This window comes from Nanorana parkeri, unplaced genomic scaffold (genome assembly GCF_000935625.1).
Source record: "Nanorana parkeri isolate BGI_ZX_2015 unplaced genomic scaffold, ASM93562v1 scaffold1240, whole genome shotgun sequence".
NCBI lineage: Eukaryota > Metazoa > Chordata > Amphibia > Anura > Dicroglossidae > Nanorana > Nanorana parkeri.
In genome coordinates, this window is record NW_017307508.1 from 305999 (window position 1) to 333153 (window position 27155).

Sequence of the window (27155 nt, forward strand, 5' to 3'; positions counted from 1 at the left end):
GCCGCAGCCGGAACGGATCCCGATACTTACGTCTGGATCCACCCAGCTGCATGACTGACAGCTGGCTCTGCCTATCTAGAGGCAGAGCCAGCTGTACCCGCCCCCTCCCCCGTCCGTTCCGCCAGTCAGCGCTGGAGGATCGGACATGGGAGGGGGGAATCCAGTCCCTCCCCTGTCACGGCTCTCTGCGGGCACAGGACCGAGAAGTGAGCGAGCGCCGGTATGTGTTGGCTCACTTCCCGATCTACTGAGCCGACCTGACACAGTCTCATTGTCACAGGTCGGCTCAGATTATGAGGTGAGTGAAAATCACTCACCTCATAATTCTGCTTTAAATCAACTAATATTCATCTCCACCCCCCGCCCCGCAATGCGATGTGTGCAAGCTCACATCTTCTGGGCTAAACATCTTTGGTCATCTTGATTTTCCAGGTTGACGCAACACCTGCACATGCATATAGGAGGTAAGTCCACCCTTCACTAAGGCATGCCAAGAGTACACTGTTCTGCACTTGCATAGCTCAGTATATGTTCCAAGCTGTTTCCAGCTGGTAAGAAATCAGCTACTCTTCAGTTTGTTTATTTAAGCTGTACAAATGAAAGATAAGCGTTTTGATAAATTCCCCTCAGTGTACATCTCTTCTGCAAAAAAAAAGAAAGCCTGCGTGCTTGCAAATTGTGTTGGGGGTAAAGTTCTACTTTAGAATGCAGACCTGCTCTGAAATCTAAACCACTGACTTTAACAAGAAAATAGCCCAGGAGTTCCAACTGCACTTAAAGGCTGCTACAACGATTCGATTTAGTCGATTAAAATCGACGATCGAAAACGTTACCAACGTTTTAGATCGTCGATTATTCGGCTATTACCTTGCCTGTTCGCGGCTCCACACTCAAGCCCCGCACGCAGCGCATGCCACGCCCACCGAACACGCACGCCGCGGCGGCCCAGCTCCTGGCTCTCCTCCAATCCCACATCTCTTGCCTTGAAGAAGGGACACATCTCTTGCCTTGAAGAAGGGACCCTGTGTGGCCCCGAAACGTCGGCTCATGTTGGATTTCTGTGACATCATTGTCCATTAAAAGGACTCATTCATTTTAACTTATGGAGTGCTGGTGACCTATTTTCTTCAATCTCCTCCAATCCCGGCGCTCCTTACATCTAGCCGGGCCGATCACATGACGGGTGTAGCTATAGAGGAATACATCAGCAATAATACATTATAGTATAATTACTATTGCTGTATTCCTCTATAGCTGCTGGTATTCTGCACTGCGCCGCTGTGTAATGTACTATATTGCACACCACACTTTTTTTTTACTTCCACCGCGCCAAGCTCGCTCCTGTGATGGACTACAATCTCCACTTCTCCAGCTGTGGTGAAACGACAAATCTCAGTCTTGCAATGCCTCATGGGACTTTGTTTCACCACAACTGGAGTACCAAGGTTGTCTACCCCTGGTCTAGGTAAGATTGGTTTTATGTCAACTGTTACTCTGCAAGAAGACAACCTATATATTGAGAGCGCTACTACTGATAGAATGAATGGTTGAAGCAACACTTACATTTGAGAAGTCCTTGTAAATTCTCTGGAAGTTACTCTGCAAGAGTGATTAGTAAACTGGCATCACATACGTACAGCAACTAGAGGGGGAATCTACAATCTGTACAATTCTCTACATGAAATACAATGATACAAATATTGTATACGGCACTGGAGATTAATAAAATGTAAACATATCAAAAATACTTCCGGGTATACTTCATAACCACCTAGAATGTGTGCTTATCAACAGTCCAGCAGTTTCCGCATCAGTGTGTATATTTGGGCATTTACTGATTAAGCCGTCACACCCTGTCCTTTTCTCAAGTTCAAAGTTTGTTTTTATTTGCTCCCTAAAAATATAACACATGTGAAATATTCCTGTTAGAACACTCTCAGTGGCTGGTTAAGGAATTTAAGTTATTTGATATTTTAGAGCTGTGGTTTGGTCCCCTGGGTGTAGTTCATCTGCAGGTACTGGAAAGCTGCCAAATTCCTAAGGAAGGAATTTCATGCAGATGGACAGTGGTTTAACCAACATATTAATAGGAATATTTTTGCATCATTTGCTGGGATGAACAAGGTTGCAAGATTTGCTTCATTCTATGTATATATAAAAAAATAAACTCATATTCTTTGTATTATCCTGACCCCAACATTTATGGGGTCAAAAACCTAGTTCTAGAAAATGTCTGCCCATACACCTTTCCATCAAAGGTTGCTACTTTTATTTCAGGAGCTAAAATATAAAAAATACATTCAAGTATCTTCACTACTAACAAAAATGTATCTTTTTTGTTTATCACCCGGCTGTAGATCCTCAAATCATCTCTGAATTCATGCTGACTCTGTCCTTCTGGAGGGTGGCTACTTTTGTTCCCCATGTTCCCTGTGTGTGTTGTATAGTAGCCCCCGCTCCAAGCTCACTCCTGTGATGGACTACAATTTCACGTTTTCTTTACTAATGTATTTTGAGATTATAGTCCATCCCAGTACTTGAATGCATTTTTCAGATTTAACTCCTGAGTTTAGTGTCACTTTAAAACAAGTCCTGCTTCCAGCAGTATGGCCTTTGTGTTTACATCTCTGGACTGTTGTTGGGCACCACTAGAGGGCGCTGTTCAGAGATGGGAGACTTGCTTTACATTATGCTGAATGAACTGCATGTCTTAAGAAGCAACTTGTCCACAGCAGAACAGCTTATACTCGTGCTGCTGAAGATGAGACCTATCTTCTGTAACTGTAATCCATCACAACATTATTATAAGGGATAAATACAAATGTATAATTTACAGTGAAAAATGCAGTCATACTTTCAGTCTGCTAGAACTGTATTGTATGAAGCCTGCCCCTAGTCTTTGAGCTCCTAATGCATTCCAAAACACACTGCAGCTCCAATAAAATCAATCAATTTTGCTTACTTTGCAATCCACTACTGCCACAAAACATGCACCTGTCAGTTGAAGGTAGTAAACAAGTATTTCCCCAAGACTCAGCTGTGTAATGTCCCCTTTCTATGCTTCCCTCATCACTACTCCTATTCATACTTCCAAGGTAGATAGGAGTCTAATTGATGCTTGTTACCAGTAACGTCAGCTACGGTATTTTTTTATTTATATCTCGATCCTATTACACTGCCAAGCAAGTGACAACCCTATTTCCTGGTTTGGTTTGGCTGCATCCAGTGACATCATCTCCGGTCTACTTCTTGGAAAATGAAAGCACATCACTGCCTCGGTCCAATGGTCAGGCAAGTTAGACATGGTGCTGTTAACCAGTTGACATCCGCGGTGTTAAACCCCCTTCCCATCCAGGCCATTTTTCAGTATTCAGCGCTGCGGTACTTTGACTGACATTTATTCCGTCATGCAGCGCTGTACTGAAATGAATTTTATACCCTTTTTTGGGGACAGATAGAAACATGATAGACTTATCTTGCTGCTATGCAGCGTGGCACAAGTTAGTGAATCACCAGGCTGGACTTCTTGTAGTGTGCAAAACAATTATGTACTTCATCTAGATCTCTTAAACCACATAAGATGGTATGGCCATTCTTGACAACGTGGTCCTCGGTATGCTGTAACCATCTTCCATTTGTTCTGCTGGGTGTCTGTGTGTGGAAGTGGCCAACTCTTGGTAGAGGCAGGATCTTACTTCCTCATGACAGCTCTCAGCAAGGAACACAGTGAGCAGCACAGTAGGGACATCACCAGATCTCACTCCAAACCTCCTGAGATTAGCAGTCACAGGCAGCAGTGCCTTAGATCTCACACTGTAGATATAAGGCTATAAGCACACAATTGCCTAGATGTAAATAGGTACCAAACGCACTCCGGGTGATGTGTATAAGGGTGATCTGGAAGGCTGATGGAGTGCAGCTCTGAGTAGGCAGGTGCAGGTGTCCTGCAAGGTAGCTGAAAATAGAACAAACAAGAGCACCAGAACCTAGCGCAATAAAAAGGAGGACGAAGAAGGATAAGGAAACAATGATGTTGCACTCACTTGGAAAAGAATGCAGTTATCAAATGTAACATTAAACCACCACTGCGGATCCCCAGATGTGCTACCTGCTTCCTGACCAGCGTTCCTATTCCCCGAATCCTGATAGAGGAACAAATGTGGTTTAATGTTACGTTTGATATCTGCATTCTTTTCCAAGTGACTGCAACATCATTGTTTCCTTATCCTTCTTCATCCATCTTTTATTGCGTTAGTTTGTGAAACTCTTGTATGTTCTTCTATTTACTGGATTGCCTAGACATCCTCACTTACCAGGTGGAATTTTTAGAAAAAGGTAATTTTTTTAGGAAAACTCAAAAAAAAACACAACATTTCTAGATGTTTCCTATAACAGCAAATCTCCACTTTGAGTTCAGATCCACTTTAAGATATACGTGTAGGAATTCCATAGTACACATCAATAATCCTCCATAGTACACATCAATAATCCTCCATAGTACACATCAATAATCCTTTGGAAACAGAATTTCTATAAATAGGTTTTATTTTTTTTCCAAATGATCACACAGTCATTAGCATATTAATAACAGATATGTTTATTATTACATATCCATCAGTGCGGATTTCAATACCACTTGAAACATGCAAATTGCCTTCAGAAGAACCAGTTTTCCAGTGCTTTTTTTTTTTCTATTTTTAATACATATAACTGCAAAGCCATTATAAATTACTGGAGAGGTATTTGGTAAAAAATAAAAAAGAAACCATTATTGCCCATACCTTAATTTGTCTCTGCTATTAAGCAGGAACATTTATATTAGAATCCCTATATTATCAAGAATTTATAAAAATGTGAAACTTTTTTTTTTTTCTTTTTCATTTTATGTTTTTAATGCTTTCAACTGCACATATGCTCAGCATAATTTAAAACACAAACCTCATCAGGTAGTTTAGATCAGTGATTGTACAGGAATCACATGACACGTCTTATAAAATTTTATTGGACAAAAATAAAAAAAAATAGCAATGGTTTACAAAAGATATCTTCCAAATAGCTGTGGTTACATAACTACAACAGTAAGAAATGGGCATTAGCATGTAACCAACAAATAGAAGGAAGGCCACCCCTTCTTGTCGGGCCAGCTCGAGACTTGCCTTTAAAGCTCTCTTGCCAGACAGATGTAGAAGCTGACTAGGGAGCCTGCAAAAGGCCGGATTAGTCCCTTGGATGCAAAATCTCCACTGGATGGCTAAAAGGCTAATCTGCTCCAATATGGAGCACATCAGCTGTTTAAAACCCTGGAAATTGTTGGGACACTATGAGGAATGTAAAACAGGTATCTCAATATATTTAGTCACCTCTTAGGGCACATATACACTTACATGGTCACATAATGGACATTTGCCCACTGACTAGAAGTGATGGAACTCTTTACATACAGAAGGTGCCTACAGCATCTGTCAGATCACATTTTGAGATCTTAAATGTACTCCACAACACTCCAAGCCAAAGTATGCCACCCAATAATTGATTACGGTCGTGTGACCTGTGAAAGATTATATTATAATTTGAGCAGCTATAGTCTGGATCAATCTGTGTTGTGGCTCAATATATCCATGCAGCCCTCAGGCAACAGGAATTTCTTACAACCCAATGGTGATCATGTGCATTATACAAGCATGTATGTAATCTCAGTTTTAGGGTTACTCGTTCCCTTTTCCTGGTTTCTCTTTAAAATTGGTATCTCAATCTCCCGCTACTTGTGGAAATGTTACTTGGAGGCACCTAAAACCGGCACATGAGAAATGGTTTCACTTTCGGGAAGCTACATTTTGTGCCCAGACCCTTAAAACATGGCAGTAAAATGACTGAAATAAGGCACTAAAAAGAACAAAGCCATATCCAATAAAAAAAAGTGTTCTAACAATAATTTACAAGTTCACACAGTGCATACATATTTTATATGTCCGTTAACTTAACGCTCTTTAAAAACTGTAAGGCAATACAATACAAAATAAACACACATGTAAAACTTGGTTTTGTACTGTTAGTTCCTAATGCCTCTATGTACTAACACAATTCAATATGGCTTGGCAAAACAAAAAGAAATAAAAAATAAAATGCATAGTTAAAACAAATATCTTGACCTTTCACCTTGATGAATAACTAAAATATTTTGCAAAGCATTGAACAGGATTCTCTTTGCCCGCATCTGCTGTAAGGCTGCGACAAGCTCTAAAGTGAAGGCACTAGAGTCCAACGGTCACTTAGCTTCTCACAAGCTGGAACTGCAGTCTTCAGGAAGATGGAGATACTATCTACGGACATCTGTTCTCATTTTGAGACATATCCCTCTGCTTGTCCATACAAGGTGTAGTTGCTCCAATCCTCATATGTGCATAAGCTGCATTCCGTCATACCAACAGGCTTTCACAGATATCCAAAGAATATCTTTATATTGATTTTGAATATAAATATAAATATATATGAAAATAAACAATGCTAAGCTTTGTTTTACTTGCATTACATAGTAATAATTTGTCTAATCTTTCAGCAAACCCGCAATAGAAGACCCTCACAGCATGCTCTCTGCCTAAGCAGGGGGGAAAACAGAAGCACACAAGAACCCTGAAGCCTGTGACACTGGTATTGATGGAAACAGCAGCTCTCTGCACCAGTCTATTATAGGGAAGGCCAACTTCATGAACTCACACAGTGGCTCACAGTGATTAGCTGGAAAAGAGTAAGCAAGGGAAAGTGTTATCATTGGCTTAAAGGCATACAACAGAGAAACAACAAGAATAACTGATTGGAGAATGTAATAACAAAGCCCAATGGCTCAGGGCCCATTCACACCAGCAGCTGTGTTCGAAAGCAGGCACTGGTGTGCTCTGTGTAGACTTTGATGCCAATGTGCGGAAACTAGCCCATCGCAATCTATCACTTTATTTGACAGAACATGATTTCATTCATTTATATTGGGCTCAGTGCAATGCAAACTGAGTTGTACCACATTGTGCTGAAAAGAGTAAAGCGCATGCACCACAATGCAGTTATGTGAACTATGCCAGTTGAAAGCTAGCCAAACTGCTTGGTCTTTACATTGAGACAACTTAAAGTGTACCTGTCATCAAAGAAGGCATAGTAAATATCTTAACTTTCCAATTCCAGCTTGGAGAAAAATCTAAAACATATTTCCCCTGCAGTAATTAAAGCTAACCCCCAGGAGAATTGTACACAAAGCAGCATGGTTGTCTGCAGAATGTAGGATCTGCCCACTGCTGGGGAAAAAAAGGAGGGAGGAAGACATGTAACTTCAAAAAGTATGTATATATGGCCAGAGGGTGCTTCAATGGGCAGAAGAGGAATCCCAAGGAGTAGGGCTTTCATTTTTTTTTTTTTTAAACATCCCCATCCACCATTTGGATGCAGCAAACCTGGGTGAAGACTACACAGTAACTGGCATTTATCAGCCTATTTACAGTGTGGCACCCTAGCTCTCCTGCCCAACTCAGACTTCAAGAAAACTGCAATGTCATGTAAACAGCGCCGTCACTGTTCCTCCACGGAACAAACACAACTTCTCCATAGACTGTTTTATGACCAAGCATGGATAGACCTATAAATGCATATATTTCCTTGGTTAGTGTAAGGTTATTTATGTTACCTCTCAAACATGTAGCATTATTGTTTAGATAAAAATGTAAAAAAAAACAATATTCTAAACAAACGTTAAAACACACCTATACCCTCAAGGTCAGCTACAGCTTTGACCAGTAAAGATCAGGAATACGCTGCTGGCTGGTACAAGAATGGAGCCCCATCCTTCTAAAAGTTTTTTATGCGTGTTCATATTAGCTTTAGATAGGGTGCCACATGGTCGGAGTCAGGAGAGCTGAACTTAAATATAGGGTTAGGGTCCACTTGAAGAAGGCTTAAGATGACCACACGTTATATTAGTATTGTACAATATTATTATACAGGATTTATATGGCGCCAACAGTTTGTGCATCGCTTTACAAAATGGAGGGAGACCGTACAGATACAATTTCAGTACAGTAGGGTTAGGAGGGCCCTACTCATGAGAGCACAGTCTACTCACCATGTGCAGCTTTCACCTATTTGCTCTATTTATATGTGGACTATAAGTGATGTGATCTTTATATTCATACACCATAAAGACAGATATATCATTCTTCATGCAGTCAGCCATTTGGCCTATGCCGGGTATATACGGAAATTGCACAGCTGTGTTCTTACCTGGCTTTTCCTGACCCAGACTTAGCAGCCTTTCTGAAGGACTGGTTTGTTGACCTGGTAGACATTGTTCTTGGGGAAACGCGGACAAAGTTTGAAGGGGGGGTTTTAGGTATCTTTTTTACCAAATGCGTCACCCATTTTTTCTGCTCATCCTGAGAGCAGGCCAGCAAAAGCATATCCCTTGCAGATGTCACATCATAACTCACTGTGAAAAACAGAAACATTAAAAAAAAAATATTAACAAGAGATCACCAACAGTGCATTAAAGTGTTAAGGTGCCCATACACATTACAATTATCTGGAGATTTTTGTCTGCAATTGCGTTTTCGTCTGAAAATTTGCCAGTTGATGGGAAGGGCACAACCTCAATTATTGTACAACTGGCAGATTTTTGTCTTTCAAGCAGGCTAGAAAACTTGTGTCTAACTGGACAAAAATTGACAGGTTAGTGGCGTTGTTGTACTACAAAAAAGATGAAAACTGCACATGCTCAAACGAAAATCTGTCCTTTCGATCGATGAAAATCGGCCAGGTGGTGGCGCTGAACAGCGTCAAATGCGACTACATTGGTCTGTGCATGATGGGCTAGTTGTAAGAAAATTGAACGAGGGTGAGATGTCTGCACAAAAAAATATCTCCTGATATACAACAAATGAGCACAAAAATGAACAATTGTTGCTGATACTTTTCATGGAAATTGTTGTTCTTGTCTTGTGCAAACAATAATCCAAAAAAATCTCCATGCCTGAAATAGGTGAATGTGAGGAAGTCCACGCATAGTTATTCACTGAAGGGTGAATGTCATTCAGGCCATGCAGCATACACAGTCCGATAAAACCCACAAGAAATGCACTTCCCAGAATTAGAGCTGCAGCTAACGATTATTTTCAAAATCGATTAGTTAGCCGATTATTAAGTTCGATTAATCGGTTAATCGGATAAACAATAAAATAAAGTTTAAAAAATGGCTCCAATGATGGGACTACTAGTTTGTATTGAGGTTGTAGTCCATCACAGGAGCAAGCTTGGAGCGGTGGAAGTAAAAAAGAAAAAAAAGATAGTGTGGTGTGCAATATAGTGAAATGGAAAGTGTAAAATTATACAGCAATGAATGCAGAATGGCACCGGCTATAGAGGACTACAAAACCCAGCAAAAGCACATTATACAGCGCAATGCAGAATACCGCCAGCTATAGAGGAATACAACAAATCCCAGCAATAGTACATAATAGCTGGCGGCATTCTGCATTGCGCTGTATAATGTACTATTGCTGGGTTTTGTAGTCCTCTATAGCTGGTGGTATTTAGCATTGTACCACTTTATAATGTACTATTGCTGGGATTTGTTGTAGTCCTCTATAGCTGGTGGTATTCCGCATTGCGCTGTATAATGTATTATTGCTGGGACTTGTAGTCCTCTATACAGCGCAATGCAGAATATCACCAGCTATAGAGGAGTACAACAAATCCCAGCAATACATTATACATACAGTGTATAATGCATTGCTGGTATTTGTATTCCTATGTATAATGTACAGTACAATGTACCATCAGCTATAGAGGAATACAAATCCCAGCAATACATTATAGAGCACCATGTGTGGGAAAGTGCAGGCTTACCTGACCAGTCTTCCAGCAACTTGCTTTTGAGATTGGACCTGTCTATCAGCTGCTGTCATCCCCCCACCCCTGCTCCTCCTTACTACATCTCCCCGCGTGCCTTGCCGATCGTGGATGGGCAGGAAATGTGAGGAGGGGAGGAGGTGCGGCGTGTGGAGCGTAGATGCGAGCGGGTCTGGCAGCGGCGAGCGTGCGGTGGGGGCGAGGTGCGGCGCACAGCATGTGGAGCTTTGAACAGGGCCAACTGATCGGAAGCCGATTAATCGATTATTGAAAAAGTTGACAACTTTTTCAATAATCGATTATGTCGATTAGTTGTTGCAGCCCTACCCAGAATATCTAAATATTTAAGAGAAACCTGTAACAAGAAACGCATGGAGCCTGCAATTGCTGAGCTCTTTTAAAAATACTAATTGCCTGGCAGCCATGCTGGATCTCGTGCTTCCATACTTCCATTAATCCCTGACCCAGAACAAGCATAGTTCTGGGTTAAGCAAAAATTCTGACCACAGATGGGTCAGAATACAGAAAGTATTTAATCTGGTCAACAGAACAGAAATGCAACTAACTTTTTTAGTCAGCAATGACAACCCCCCATATTTCATGACAGGTTCACTTAAACGTTCGTGACAAACAAGCAATGATATCTTCTCTTATCTTTCAACATCAATTTGTCCCCCAACATGGGCGGACAGGAGCCTTGTTGCTGACACTCCTTTTAAATGCGCTGACTATTAATAACTAGGGCTGTGCAAATGAACGATTAATTTCTCGATTAATCCTTAATCTTTTTGATCGATTAAATTTTTTTTGAAACTTTCTGCACGAGCGCCAGCCAAGGTATTGGCCTATACACATACAGCACAGCAATGAAGTAATAAAATGAACTAGGATCACACTAATCCAGCACGTTATTATTCTGAGTTGCCCCACTTAAGCGGCGGCCATATTGAGTGGGGCACGTGAGATTAACGTGCTGGATTAGTGTGATCCTAGTTCATTTTATTACTTCATTGCTGTGCTGTATGTGTATAGACCAATGTAGTTGGATCTGTATGTGCGTTTTAATTAATCGAAATGAATCGATTAATCGATTAAAAAGAATTTCGATTAATCGAACACGAAAATTGTAATCAGTAACAGCCCTATTAATAACTTATCCAAAAATATGAATTTTAAAATACACTTATTCAGCTTACACATTCTCTATACTCACCTTTACAAGGGGCTATGACTTCCTCCTTTTTATCCAAGTGGTCTTTATGGCACTTGACATGGCACCTCCTGCATTCCAGTGCCGGGGGCGGCTTGAAAACATGCCACAGAGGCTTAGAACAAGCCTCACAATTTGCGTAGAAGTGGTAGAGTGTAGGGATGAACTCGTGTCCTTTGTGGTTAAGGAAATTGGTCTTCTCAGCTGGCTGCACTGGTTCCAATTCCTGGTCTTTCCTGCATTCCCCTTCATTGGCATAGAGTATCTGCAAAAAAGGAAATGGCAGCTTTACATCCACCATAAAATCATCTAGCAAGCAAACTGTTGTCTACTCTGTGGTACATTACTTAATGACATTCATTGATAGCGTTTACCTGAAATATCTTCGGGATCTCATCAGTATTTGCTCTGTAAACATCTCCTTGTGTAACAGGGCGGACATGAAAAAGTTTACTGAAAACACAAAGAAGAATGCATTTAGTTGCAGTTTTTATGAACAAAAAAAACAACCTCTCAATTGGGACAACGGGCAAAGAAATAAAACACAATACATACTGTATATAGTTACTGTTACACCTGCAAAAGGCTTTGTAACTCTGACGAGCCTTTCTTGTGATATACACACACGTCAAGATGTTTATTCTGCTACTGGTTTACCAGTACTGCTCTCTGGGCCTTGCATATTTGACTTAGATGTCACTTGTTTGGTGATTACCCTCATCAAACAGAAAAATGGGGTCCGTAGATTGCATCTTTCTGGCAGTCGCATGCATCCAATAGCTCTGAGGTGTGTCACAGGACATTATCTTGTCTCCATACTATTTTACACACAAAAATGTTTGTCTTCCAATATACTTTGTTCTGGTTGCTTTCAGTTGCTCGTTCATATTTTCAGGCCTAAAATGTGGAATATAACATGGGTACAAAAAATGAAAAAAAGGCCTCAGTCATGAAGGGGTTAAACTATACAGATCAATTTACTAGCTCTAATACTCCATAATCTTGATAAACAGATTTTAAGCTTTATGACGAGTAAAAGTAAAACAAACTTACTCTATGTCTAGTACCATCGATGGGTTGGACTGTTCTTTATTCTGCTCATCTTCGTAAAACAGAATCTTTTTACTGCTAACAACGACATACTATAAAAAGAGAAATCAGTTTTAAAATATGAAAATAAACAATGGCATGTTATAAGCAAGCTTCACACAACCTACAATAGTTCTGGTAAGTTCCAGTATCCTTTCTTCAGCTACTGAGTAACCTAACATGGATGTACCCAGGGAAGTATCTAGTATGCACACACAAGTTCCACTTTGGTAATGAATCAAAGAGGACGGCCCTAAAGCTTAGACCTGAAAACACAAGTTGATAACCTAAGAAGGTCCCCTTAAACACTAATCCTTAGTCAAGATGAACCCTTCTGTTTAGGGTCATGTTGGCAGACAGGTGCCTGAGCCAAAAGCACTTGGACCGTGCCAGTTATGGGTTAGGGTTATTGGACTTGCATGTAGTATAATGCAGTGTACCCAAGTGAAACATGAAGGTTTTCTATAACCTCTGCATGGGGAAAGGGGGGATGACAAATATGATGTTTTGCAATTGAGTAAATGAGTAAATGATGCAACTTTTCCATCAAATCTAACACTCCAATGAAAAAAGCGGAGGGCATGTCAGGCCACTGCAGAGATCTTTTCTGTACCTTGCTACATGCGCCATTGGATTTTGGGCAGAGAGTGATTAAAGAAAATCTCAGATTAAGACATTTACAGATATGTTGTAATCAACCTAAATATATGCATCTGTTCAGTTTAAGAATAAACTGCAATTGGGCTTTAAACATGTCTAGTCAAAGCACAGTTATCAGCTTTCAATGGACTTTTAATTGAAATAAAATATAATATACAAATCGGTAAGTTTTGTTTCATACAGAATTAGTATAGATAATATGTCCATTCATCGTTTTTTGGAATATCACAGGTGATAGGGCAACCAAGAAAAAGAGATCCTTCTCTAAAGTAACGATGGCAAATTGAACTGTTATTAGTTGCTACTAGTAACTGAACCCAGATATTGTCATCTTTGTTAGCAATCCCTTAGTAAAGGAACCTGTAAGGAATACATTTGGAAATACTTGCTGTTCACAAACCTGTTTCTTCCATCCATGCCTTTTAATGTTCCCTCTGTTGGGTATAGAGAGCCAGCCTTCAATTCTTGATTCGGATTCTAGAAACAGATGACATTCTGTTTAGTCACTGGTACAAGCCACCATTCAGCCAGAGCTTTGTGCAAGATACTGGGACATGCAGAATGGGAACGCATGGCAAGATAGATAGCAGAGATGTACACCGGACTCTCAAACACTTCATGCCCACAAGCAGATAAAGAACTTGCAGAAAGTGATGCAAGTTGAACATGAAGAGTGTTTTAAAAAAACCAAGACATTGTATAAAAAGCCAAAAGTAAAAAATACGAGCACAGCTGAATCAAAGACTAGAAATCAAATCTGAAAGCAGAAAGTGCATCAAGCTATCTGAAAAGCCGGCCACTGGTAACAGACAGTTCCATTTACTCACAGAAGACAAGAATAGGAGAGAGAGAAATAAGGAATGCAGGTAGACTCGACTAAACGGAGAATAAGAGACAAACAGTATATTTAGTGGGAAGAAGAGCTCCACTTCATTTAAAACTTGTTCTGTGTCAGAGCTAAGCATACTAGTCAGTTTTATCCGTTAACAATATGCCTAGTTCTGCTAGTAATGGGGTCCCAGCAGTACAAGGAAACCATAACATCCCCCAAAATAGGCACTGCAATGACACACACACACACACACACACACACACACACACACACACCTACGAAATGATGGTCCAGCAACACCACTGAATGCTAACAAAATGAAACAGAAGATACTGAAACACAAAGACTTGGTACTGGTACTGATAGAGAAGTGCATTTTTCACATTTCAGATCTTATCTGTTAAAGCGGAACTTGACCCACCAATTTAAATTCTCCAAAAGCAGTTAGATTCAAGGCATGCCTCTGGTAATTACCGTCAATGATGACAGTGTGCTCATTTCAACCCAACTGAATTTTCAAGCCCTCAAATGGCTGGTGTCATAGCTGATCACATGTGCAGCACATACTGCAACCCAAATAGAGGCCAAAATGGCACCTTTCTAGGCTGTAAAGTATAGGAGGGTGTAGTTCTGCTTAAAGATGTTACTTTGTTCTAACAGTTAATGAAAAGGCTGATTTTTAGGACATGAAGCTCTTCAGGTGTTGCTTTAAAACATTAGCTGTACCTGAATACATAAGAAAGCCATCTTTCACTTTGGAAGTTAATAGTCTTGATTGATCCTTAGACGGGTCAAATCATCATTTAGCTAGGTCACCTATTCCACCTCAATAAAAGTGCTCTTAGGGCTGGTTCAGACCACAAACAGTGCGTTCCAGAGTGGTCCGTCTCTGGAAAACACTGTATCGCAGTCCGGCCAGCTTCCTGCGTTCAGGGTCGGGAGGGGGCATGGCGGTGCATTGAAGTCAATGACACAGCAGCCACACCCTTAGCCCGCAGTGAGATTGCCCGCACCTGAACACGTGGTACATCGGTGCCTGCGTCCTGGTCCAGTGCGATCTGCAAAAAGGCTGCAAGCACTATTTTTACAGATCGCACTGGACTGGAACGCAGGCACCGATGTGCCACGCGTTCAGGTGTGGGCGATCGCACTGTGGGAGGGGGGCATGGCTGCAGTGCCATTGACTTCAACCCACCGCCATGGCCCCTCCCAACTCTGAACGCAGGGAGCCGGCCATGTTGCGATACAGTACATTCCAGAGGCTGACCGCTTGTGGTGTGAACCGGCCCTTAAAAGAGACACCGTCACTTGACCATTAACAACAAAGTGGCAGTGGCTGTGTACAGCCTTTTCTTAACAGAAATATATATATATATATTTGTATATATCTCAAACCGACTGAAATATTGGAGTGTGGGTAAGTGCTTCAAATAAGGCCTGGGTGTACACTTTCATATAACTGTACTGGTATTTCAGTCTAGAAATGCTGACTTTAAAACTGCAATCATAATATCCAGACATCTTTCTCACCGGAAAAGGAAATCTGTGAGTCAGTAATTAGTAATGCTATTTTCACAAATATTGCATAATTTGGGTGTTACTTAAACTAGTTTCATCTAGGTCTTTAAATGAACTGAAACATCTTTAAACGATATGAATTATGTGCAGGCTTTAAAAAATCATATTCCATTAAGAAAGTTGTTATTACTGGTGTCTGCAATAACAAACATTTTTAAAAATCGAACTTCAGCCAAAACTTGTCTATGGGACAGGAAGTGAAGGTGAGATATCAAAAACAATAGGTGACACAAAACATTGTCTAAAGTTTAAATTTAAGATGCATTACCATATTTCCAAGTCTTTAAGACTCTGGGTAAAGATATCTAATCTCTATTCCCCTAAGACTAAGCTTCTCATCAGCCAAGATTCTAGTGCTTCACACTAAATAAAAGTCTTTACATTTAAGATACCATACAAAAGGTAACCATTCACCCCCCTTCCCAAATAGACTGATGGAGATATGGAGGACGCAGTGCCAGCACTGGAAGTTAAAGACAAGTTTAGACTCTAAAGCTGGCCATACACCTTTAGATTATCTGCAGATTTTCATAGGAGGGCCAAGCTTCAGCATGTTGCTAGTCGGCCTCGCTGGCAGTCAAAATAACTGAACAATCTGATTGGATGCAGGCATTGTTCAGGTATTTTCAGAGCCAGCGTGGCCGACTAACAACATACTGAAGCTTGGCCCTCCTACACACAGTTTCGTGTAGATGGAGGAATCGGTTACACTTTTCCCATCTGACCATAGAAAATCTGCAGATAATCTATAGGTGTGTGGCCAGCTTAACACAGATGCCATGGATGGGGTGATCAGGTCCAGTTGTGGTCTTGTGAAGTAGTAACAATCAAATTTGAGATATAAAATCATACTTGACTACTCCACCAAAAACAGGCTGAGTTCACAAAGCTTTAACAGAAGGATAGGGATCTTTTTTTTGTTTAGCCACGCGACAATGAGGTTTATATCTACTGGCTGTCAGCTAAAACCAACACATTTTCTGAAAACACACATATATTACATACATACCAGGATAGAATATTTGTAAAGCATAGTTCCAGTACTTACCCCCTATCATGCCATCTGTATCATCTGGCTGCAAACTGGCGACACTTGTAGAGTCCATCCGGAGCTGTAACTCTGCCAGTCTAGAACGCAGCTGTTCAATATCACTTTCCTTACTGTCTAGCTGCATCTGAAGCTCATTCTTGTAGATGCTTTCCTCAGTAACTTGCTACAAAATGGAAAGCAATGTTTTAGTATTTTTACAGGGTAATGTCCAAGTTAAAAGCTTTCTAAAACAAACATCTTCTGCAATACAATTACAAGTAAATCCTTAGAAAAAGAGCCTACTTTTGTCACAATTACACGAGAGGATTTCAACAACTAGGTAAGCAGAACTTTTAGGAAAGCTCAAAAGATCACAATTTCTTGACTCTCAAAGCTTAATGCAATTACAGGCAACCTTCCCTGGCACAAATATGTTCACGACCATCACAACATTGAGGTGGAACCAGCAGACTCTGGATCAGATGTGTTCTCAAGTGCCTGTTGTACTCCCTAAATGGGACACTGGTGTCAAACCAGTCCTTCTTGTGGCTTTTTTTTTTTCTTTTCTTACAGAGCCTCTTAAAAATTTTCAACTAGAAGATGCATTAAGTTAAAAAAGAGTGTAGTATTTGAAACCATGAATGACAAGCAAGCACTAACTTGCACTGAGATACTCCACAACTGCCAAATGACAATGAGTGCAAACAGCAGCGTATTCTGACTGTACAGCACACAGGATCAGTGCCAAGGAAGTATAACTGCTATGATTTGAAATTCATTCAAATGCACATTGGGGGGAATTTATCATAGCAATTGTGAGTGTTTGAACTCGCACGGAATATATTTGACGCACTTTGTGTCAGATTTATGTTGCTAGTGTAATGTTGTTCATAAATGAGATCAAAAAGACTCCAGGTTAGAGGACTCACAACTCCAGGCAAAAAGCTTAAGTGTCGCTTCTTGAAGTGTTCATGGGGACTTAAGTTGCAATTGTTTTGTGATGCTCCAGTTTCAGACAGCCGCAGGACAAGTACAGATGTAAACTAGGGATGCACCGATACAAGTATTGGTATCGATCCCGAGTATTTGGGCGAGTATTCTTACTCGCCCAAATGCTCAGATATACTTCCGGTATCAGGAAGCTGATCATTACACGCTGCCCGGCTTTCTGATAGGCCGGGAAGCCGGCTCCATGCTTTCTCATCACTTGTGACGAGAGCGAGTCTTTACACACTGCCCGGCTAATCAGGAGGTACCGGTATCGGTGCATCCCTAATGTAAACCATTGCGAACTTTCGCAAAACAGGCGCAATAGGAAAAATAGTGCAAACTCTGGTTAAAACAGGCGCACATGTTAAAATGAGAGGCGAAACAGATTTGCACATTACAAAAATGTAATCTAAGAGGCTAAAACTATGGCAATTGCTTTGATAAATTCCCCCCTATGTGTTTTTTTTACAATAAGTTAGAACATTGTACCATTAAACCCCAAAACATTTGAATCATTATTATTATTATACAGGATTTATATAGCGCCAATAGTTTGCACAGCGCTTTACAATATAAACTCTCTTAGCATATAAGAGAGCATATATGCTATATGCATTATTAGCATATATTTGAATGCTTAGCTACAATTATATCCTAGTTCATTGTGACCATAGAGCCTATTCATAAAAACTGCTAATTCTTAACAGGCCAACCCAATAAGACTCAATCAAATACCCTCAGTAGACATAATTCGGATTGGCTGCACTTAAGAATTTCAACACTATCGTATAAGGAAGCAAGTCTCTTAACATTTAGATGACAGCTCATAACATCTAAAAACCAAAAGGGATTACCATTAACATATCATCTAACTCTTTCTGGAACTTCATAGACATTTGATTGAATTTCTCTTTCTCTTGGTTAAGATCTAACTGCAGCTTCCGGTTCTCTTTCTCCTTCTTTCTCAAGTCTTGGGTGTTTGCTTTCTTTCTGTCCAGTTTAAAGTCTTTCCTGTTCATAATTTCAGCCAGTTTGTTTACAGCCTGAAAAAGAATTAGCATATCCAAATGCATTCGTTAGTAAGTGATAGTACAATACAAACAAGAAGTAAACATTTAGCATGCTAAAGAGATGCCGTATGTACCTTTATGTTTAGGGCATGCTGGGCTTTGTGCCCCCTAAATGCAGAACAAAAAGAATGGATTTGGAAAGTGCACTTCCTATAGATGCAAGGGCACGCTCACATAAAAAAAAAAAAAAACAGCACTCTCCATGCAGGCTCCTTCAGAATATATTAAAGTCATACATTCAGGAGATGTGCTGTATAACAGAACATTGCTTTATTCCTTCTCATGTGTAGTGGTTTCCCTAATATAGCCCTGTGTTAGAACAGACAATGTTCAAGTCTAGTTTACGACTGGTACCTGCCAACACAGTACAGACAGAGTGATTATGGTAAACATGAACTCCCCAGGCCATACAAAGCATGAGAAAACTTCAGTTTTGTAGTTTTTAGAAAAGAGCAAGTAAAAATGTAAGTGGCAATAATTGTTTTAAGTGTATGCTATGTGAATGGGAGCATATAACAAATATAAAGTAGATATCCCAATTTGACTGCAAAAGTGAAAATAAGACTGCAGGCATAAAGTATAAGCCAGAGTTACCTGGGTCTTAAGTGTTCTTTCAGTGTTAATATTCTTCTCATACATAATCTTCATGCTGCTAATTTCCTCTTGTCTCAGCTTAAACTCTAAAATACAAGAAATACATACATTACAAGACAACCCTAACAAATATCTAGCATATACAACAAACAATAGATTTCTGATTATATTGATTTCTGTGTTTTCTAAATGAACAGTAAAAATACAATAGAATTCCTTAACTTTGCAATGATCACTGTGTACCAAGATTAAAAAAGCATCTAAACTGTTATTAGGGAATGGGTAAAAGTATAAAATGCTTTCAGGAACCCTTGCCTACCTGCTCAGCAAATACTACATCTGTTCAGCAAGTTCAGAACCTACTTAGTCTTGAAAAAAAGGGGGTGGACAGGCCTACCTATGCCCATTCTGTTGGGGAATGGCAGATTTCTCCTGCAGTTTTACATATGAGCATTATCTACCACTATTGATCCAGCACCAACAAATCACAACTGGTTCTACAATAACCTAAGGGATAGTAATCCATGAATATAAAAGTGTAACTATCAATGGCTGGACTGTCCATGGTAATGATGTTTAGGGTTCTCTTGGTTTACACCCTCTACATGGTTGTGTCAGTGCTTGAGTCCAACTTAGAAGGCAGCATAGGTCTTGATCCCAGAACTCACAGATAATGATAAAGAGTCTAAGGCTTACCTTAGCCAAAATGGTAATCAACACACATACCAAATAATGATTTTGTTTGTAAACAAGTGTTTAAAAAACAAAAGATGACCACTACAAAGAAACTCTGAACTACCTATATATTACCTACCTTCTTCCATTGCTTTAAGCCTGTCAATCAGATCAGCATTTTCTTTTGATATTGTCTGGACATCTTTGGTTAATGTGTTGTTTGTTTCTTCCAGCTACAAAGACAAGTCAAGAATCAGCAGGTTTTCTACATTAAAGGGGCCACTGAAAGCACCTGTTTCTGTTGCATTGAAAGAAGGAACTGCATGCAATACTAATTTTTTCCAGTGCACTGTGGTGTGACGCACTACAACTGCATCACGCTATGCTGTGACTGTAATACTGAATGAATCGTCATTTGTCACAAAGTTCAATTTTTAAAAAAAATTGAAGAAAAATGGAAGTGCGATGAGATGTGCGCAGTTTCTCTCAATGCACACCAGCGGCAGCGCGTTGAGCGTGGCTTGCTGATGTGAATTCACACTAAAGACATTTTAATTCATAATGCATAAACAATACTTGCGGAAAAAAAAGAGGAAGACTTAAATGAGATCGAAACACCTGTATTCTATATTTATAATGTTATCGGGCAACAAAGTCTGGATCAATAGGTTACAGGTACAAATCACAAATTAGTACCAATGTAACCATTAACCCCTTCGCGACGGGAGACTACACTGTACGTCCCGTCACGAAGTGCCTATATGACTGGCCACGTACACTGTACGTGACGAGTTAGATCAGGCTTTGTAATGCCGGTAACCGCTGATTCTCAGGAGTTACCAGTCATTAATGAATGCCTCAGGATTGAGGCATTTATTAATGAAATAGTTCAGCTTTTGTAAAAGCTTCTTTGTTTCATTAATGAAAGAATGAAGCCGTTGCATGCAAATACAGGACCGCTAAATAGCGATCCCGTATTTGACAGCTGAAAATAGCAGAGAGGTAGCAGAGTGAGTCACCTCTCTGATATTCATTTTGACAGCTCGATGTTTATGATACATTGCACCAAAGAGATACAATGCATCTCTTTGAGTGAAAGGTATCAGACTTCTGATCGTCTGGGCCGATCAAAGACCTTTTAGTGAGATCTGAATCTGACATGCTGTCAGGATCAGTCTCTAAAGTTATTATTAGCTGTTCCTAAGTTTGGAACAGCCTAATAATAGCCACAATTTTTAAAAAAGTTAATTTATCAAGCAGTCATAGTGACTGCTTGATATAAACTGACAAAAAACATTTTTTGTTTTTTCTTCCTTTTTTTACACAAAGTGTAAAAAAAAAAATGTAAAACAAAATTAGGAAAATAAAAATGATAAATATATTTTTTTATACTGTAACAAATTTCTAAAAAAAAAAAAATTAATAATAATCAAAACTTGTGAAAAAAAGTGTGTCATTTATGAACAGAAACTGAAAACTAGCTCAGTCATGAAGGGATTAAAGGTTAATTCCAGTTTCTCACCAAAAAGTGAAAAAATGAAATGACCCCCACAAATCCTCTCCCTCTCCACACCCCAGCTAGTCATATCTTTGGGGGAACCGCGGTTCCCCCTTTGCAGCAGCCGGTGTACATCCTGTGCATCCCAAACTATAGCAAATGGTTTAGCACTTATTGGTCAACACAGCCACCATACCATACTAAGCAATGAGAAGTGCCTCTTAGCAAGAGGCACTTCTCATTGGTCAGCATGGTCAGACCAATGTCATCATTCTCCCAGAACGCTGCTGTCAGACAGATCCTCATAAAAGGTGGCTTAGCGGTTAACGCTTCTGCCTTGCAGCACTAGGGTCCTCAGTTCAAATCCTGGTCAGAACACCATCTGCAAGGAGTTTGCATGTTCTCCCTGTGCTTGTGTTGATTTCCTCCATGTACTCTGGTTTCCTACCACACTCCAAAAGACATTAGATTGTAAGCTCCTTGAGGGTAGGGACTGATGTGAATGTGCAGTATGTAAAGTGCTGCATAAGTTGTCAGTGCTATATAAATGCCTGTAATAAATTAATAAACTTAGGCACAGACACTTAACTGGGGTGTTTTGTTTTACACTCTAATTATAAAAGACAAATTGGGGGGTTGGGCAAACATGTATCAAAACTGGAGCAGTTGCCCATAGTAACCAATCAGCTTCTCTCCAGTTTGCTCAGTGGAGCTTTGAAAATAAAAGAGAGAAGCGGACTGGTTGCCATGGGCAACTGCTACAGAGTCCAATGGGCAACTGTTCAATGAGGGGAATTTATCAAAACTGGAGCAGACAGAATCTGGAACAGTTGCCCATGGCAACCAATCAGCTTTCATCTCTCATAGAATCGCTATTCCCCTGGCCACAGCCAGTGCGCATTCCATACACAAAACTGCAGTCCTGCACTGAGCTTTTTGAATAACGTTTGCAAATGGAAAGAACTTAGTGGTCAGCACGGTCACCTGACCAATGAGAAAGCTTAACTAAACAAACTTAAAAAAAAGAGGCTGATTGGTCTGCTCCAGTTTTGATAAATTCCCCCAGTGTGTTTAATTATGATGTGTTATATAATTTGAAACCATTTAATGATGCAGATTGAAACATGGCTGATATGTTTTTAAAGTGAACCTAACACAAGCAATATAAGGACATTGTCCATTAATAAGACATTTAAGGTTACCTTGTGGATGGTATGGTCCTTCTCTATGACATCTTGCCTCACCCTTGAAGAGAACTTCTTATTCTCTTGAGATAGCTCAAAGCATTGTTCTTCTAGAAGCCCTCGAGCAAGCTGTTCTGATTCTGCTTTTGTTACCGCCAGATCCAACTGCGTAGCAAGAGTTTCTCTGCAGGAAGAGGAGGAATGATTATGTATTGAACAAAACAGCTGCTTTAAAATACTAGGTATCCTTAACTAAAAACTATACACAAAAGGGAAAGTGAAAGTTTGCTGGACAACCATTCAAAGAATAAACGGCACCAGTAGAGATACAACCCAACAGTGGGGGACTTGATTCACTAGCAAGAATAGAATGTTCATTTAAAACTGACTTCACATGGAAGTGAAAATGGGAAGTATCCAGGAGAAATGTGCATTACTGTGACACACCAAAGATGTATGATCAGGGCAAAATCACTAAACACAAATACAAAGCTGGGCAATCATTGAAAAATAAAGCAAATACAATGCATGTCCCATGTACTGGTCTAACACAAACTTAATTTCTAGTCATACACTTAGCAAATGTGCAACTTTCCTTTAGCTTTTATTTAAAACAAAATAATAATCTACAGCGATTCACCCACTGTCAATTGTTTCCTCCAACCAATGACAAAAAATAGGGAGGCCGAAGTCCTAAACCAGCATAATACAAATGGAAAAACACATTTAGTTCAACTGCACTTCAGGCTTCAGGTTTAATCATCCTGTTGATAGAAACCAGGAAATGGTTGAAAAAGTGAGACTGCGACGAACAGTTTGGTTCTTTGCAATCAAGTTTGATGGCAAGCTTCGACAACTACCACAAAATTGCCAAATGTATAGCCAGCACAAGAGCAATGCTACTATGAGACATGAACAGAGAAAAAACAAAAACAAATTGAGGACAGCTCCTCTGCTCAGTGGGTGGGGTTTCAATTTGAAATAGCCAATAGCAGTTTGGCTATTGCTCCCGACAGTTTAGATTCACCTGTTGGCTGCAGAGTTACTATAAACTCTCAAGCAACTAGAAATTACAGTTATCCGGCACCTACCGATCCCCATGGGTGCCGGAAAAGTGAGAGTATACTGTATTATGGATTCCTTGTCTAGAGCTCATACTGTTAGTACCAGCTTCTTAAACTATGCAAAAGCACTCATTGCAAGGTGGTGTGTGCTGGGAAATTGATGTAGCATTACTCAGACTTTCATGATTCTCAAACCATGAGGGGAATTTAAAAGATTACTAAAGGCAGGGCATTTTTTACACTAATGCATTCTCTGCATTAAAGTAAAAGACACCCAGTACCTTACTGTGCCACCCTCACTTACCTGTCAGCGTCTCTCGTCAATGCCGACGGCCCCCGAAGCGATCCTCTGTCCGAATTTCCTGGTTGCAGGGGAGGAGATTGAGGGCAGAGGAGCCGTAGGGTCCTTCTGCAGTCAATCAACCTGCTGGGCCAAGAGGAGGGGCGTGGCCTGCCACAGGGCTGTGTGTGTCTATGACACAGGGCTGTGTATCAGCTGCTCAGCTGATAGTGGCACCCGTGCTGGGGGCGGGGCGGGGGAGCCATCTGCGGGGACCCACTAGAGAACGATTAGCTGAACATTTTTTTAATTTATAACAACTGATTTTTAAAAGGTATGGGCCTCCTCTTTATATATAAAAAATTAAGCTTTAATATCACTGCAATTGTGCTATTCAGCAATCCAGAGAGGGTATCAACCTTCCAAGGAATAAAAACATGTACATCTAATTAACGGATTAAAAAAAAGAAAGAAAAGTAAAGCCAAACTCATAAAACCCAATCTAGAGATGCATCTGATTGCTGTATGAAAAGATTTCTTCCTGCATTTCTACACACTGGGCTTTAGTTAACAATGTATACTAGAATTGTGCTCAAAACATCAATGTAGCAGGAAGAATAGCATAAAGCATATCAGGAATGTTTATGAATAGGAAACCTACTTCTCATTCTGAAATTCAAAAACTTTCTTCTCTAAATCCTGACTTAGCTTTGTCTTTTCTTCAACCTCCTCTTTCAGTTCTTTGACCTGAGTTTTGTACAGCGTCTGTAAATAAATAAGGGGAGATATCAAACCTGATTGGTCTTCCTTGGTTAGACCTGCTGCTAAAGTTATAAGTGAATAGACAGGTTACAAATTCATCATACTAGTAATCATTTCGTATGTTGATGCAGGAAAATGTAACTAAATGTAAGAGGGCACATATCAAATACAGAGAAGGCTAAACCATGAGCTATACAAGATGACTAAAAAAAACACCCAAAAAAAACAACTGTACAATTGCACAGAATACAATTATACACAATATAGAAAATCATGTAGCTGCATGTAGGGCTGCAACATTATTTGTTCGGTTAATCGGATAAAAAAAATAAAAAATTCAACAAATACCTTTCTTAATTTAAAATAAAATACACAAATGCAGTGTTAAAGTTTACTTCATTAGCAAAATAGCATGCACAATTTTTTGCAATCGTACTGCACTGGAACGCACGGCATTGCGGTACCGTGCATTTTAGTGCGGGCGATCACACTGTGGATGGGTAATTGGGAGGTGTGTTTGGGGTGCTTTTAAAATGAATGGCACTGCATGCACCTCCCACAGCAGAATTTGTCCGGGCAGAAACCGGAAATTACTTTTCCCCCAACTTTTATAATTTTTTGAAATAATTGTATTGTAAGCACATGGTGCTTGGATAGCTTCATCCAGGAAATGACCGCTGCCAGTAGCAAGATTCCGCAGACAGCTGAATGTAAATACAACAGGCAGTGGGCTGCTGCAATAGCCAGCCTGCTATTGGCCATTTCAAATTGCAATAGCCAATAGCAGACTGGCTATTGCACCTGCCCACTGCTTGCTGTGCCCTCCTCCCAGCACTGAGGAGAGACTAGTGGGTCCAACCAACTAATGGATAATGAGAATAGTTAACAACTCTCATTTTCGCTGAATCGATTAGTTGGTTGCAGCCTTGGCTTCATGTTATTAAAATTTATGTATATGTATATACATAAACAGCAGATATAGGCAACAAAGTTTTGCACCTCTAAGGACCAACTAAAAAAACTCTTTGCTGTGCTGATATGACTTCCTATCCTCACCAGTGACCTGTCAGTGGGGGTTGCTTCCTCCTAGATGGAATCCTATGAGTTGTAAAAGACTGCTTTACTGGCTGCCAAGAAAATATCTCAGAGATCAGGACAGGTAAGGACCGTTCAACGGTCAGTCTCACAACAATAAAGCCCCTGTGATCTCTCTTGATCAATGATATCCAACATGTTCAAAAAGACGGGCGGTTGCTCTCATAACATAATGGGTCACCACAGGACAAGAACATGGAGGGATCATAATATGCAAGGTTTATATTTCATATCAGACCAAACTTCTTCAGAACCATAAACTAGCAGTTTATAGAGGTTTTGCTGTCCCATTTATTTCAATGGATATAGGCAGATGGATCTGCAAAGACAGTTCTCAAAGTGCTTTAAATAAAACTTGTCTGAGGTTCAAACAAAGATAAATAACCCATGGCTCTGCAAAAAAAACAACTCTTTGTGCTACATAATATAGTCAGACACCCCAATCAGAAAAAAATAAAAATTCTAGTAATGGGGTAAACATGCATGCCCCCTTCCCCCTCCCATAATGCAATGCTACATGCCTAAATGCGCTATAGGCAGGCCTGAAAATTGTCGTGTAGTGGTGGCTATTAGAAAGGTTGGAATCTGTATAGCATCTTTATGGGTTTAGCAATTGATCAGGGTACTGGGAAGGAGCTGTAAAAGCACCACATGGCACCTAAGGATGCTCACTATGCAGCTACCAACTCACTTTGCATTGTGTGAGCCAACAACAAATTGAATATAAGCCAACAGGCCAGAGACATGGAGGAATTATCTAGAAATGGCCCTCGCCTTGTCATGTGCCCATGATCAGTTCTTGCTGTAGTTGCATATTAAAACGTTAACTCCACTAGAGATAAAATACTTACTGAAAAATATTGCTCAGCTTCCAACTGATCCTGCAGCTCCCTCATTTGACCTTCATTCCCTCTATATTGCCTGGACAAAAATAAAACAATGAAACTCCTATTATTTTGTAGAATTTCAATAAACTACACATATAAAGTATCTCCTAGTAAGAACATTAGATCATTTCAACAAAGCACCAAGTCATGAAATGTAACTGCTGCAACCAAACTATAGCAACTAAATGCCCTTTGTTGTTGTGACATATGCCTAGGTTACTCTACATACAGCTGGCAGGCAATAGCTGTTTTAAGCCATCCAGGTTACAGTTATTCTCCGGGCACGGCCCAACCCCCGGCGAGCAACACAGAGTATCTAGCTTCATATTATTCAGCATTGCTGTATAATATATTGGTGGGATTTGTAGTCTTCTCTAGCTGGTGGTATCCAGCGTTGCTGAAAATTGTATTGCTGAGAGTTGTAGTCCTTCAGCTTGGAGTCAATGGCAGAACTACCAGGGTCCCATCTGCAACCAGGCCTTGGCACTCTGCTGCTGTCCTAAAATCATTAGTCTGTATTGTTTTAGAAAAACTCACGACACCCAAAAAAAAAAAAAGTATCAGTAATTGGTATCGGCGACTACTTGAGGAAAAGCATCGATACTCGTACTCGGTCTGGAAAGAATGGTATCAGTGCAGCCCTAGTAATAAGGATTACTTTCAGCAAAATACACCTATAATGTAGTAATGATACAACATTAGCGCCGTCGGTAAGCACATAGAATGATGGTATTCCAAAACAATTATTAAGGATTATTCAACCCGCACTTGG

The 27155-nt window shown here is 40.1% G+C and overlaps 1 protein-coding gene across 1 annotated transcript in view; it reads right to left on the reverse strand.

Moving 5' to 3' along the window:
• Positions 1–5712: 5712 nt before the first annotated feature.
• The window catches only part of ROCK1 (Rho associated coiled-coil containing protein kinase 1), a 104313-nt gene continuing 82870 nt past the window's right edge, over positions 5713–27155 (reverse strand). Inside the window, exons 21-33 of the mRNA XM_018568759.1 lie at positions 26348–26417; positions 24301–24404; positions 22314–22479; positions 19753–19846; positions 18939–19024; positions 18129–18317; positions 16303–16468; positions 13245–13321; positions 12149–12237; positions 11470–11548; positions 11099–11360; positions 8263–8467; positions 5713–6735 (exon numbers count right to left, since the gene is read on the reverse strand). Coding sequence (XP_018424261.1) covers positions 6732–6735; positions 8263–8467; positions 11099–11360; positions 11470–11548; positions 12149–12237; positions 13245–13321; positions 16303–16468; positions 18129–18317; positions 18939–19024; positions 19753–19846; positions 22314–22479; positions 24301–24404; positions 26348–26417 — 1591 coding nt within the window. The 3' untranslated portion in view covers positions 5713–6731. The remainder of the gene's footprint in view (positions 6736–8262; positions 8468–11098; positions 11361–11469; positions 11549–12148; positions 12238–13244; positions 13322–16302; positions 16469–18128; positions 18318–18938; positions 19025–19752; positions 19847–22313; positions 22480–24300; positions 24405–26347; positions 26418–27155) is intronic.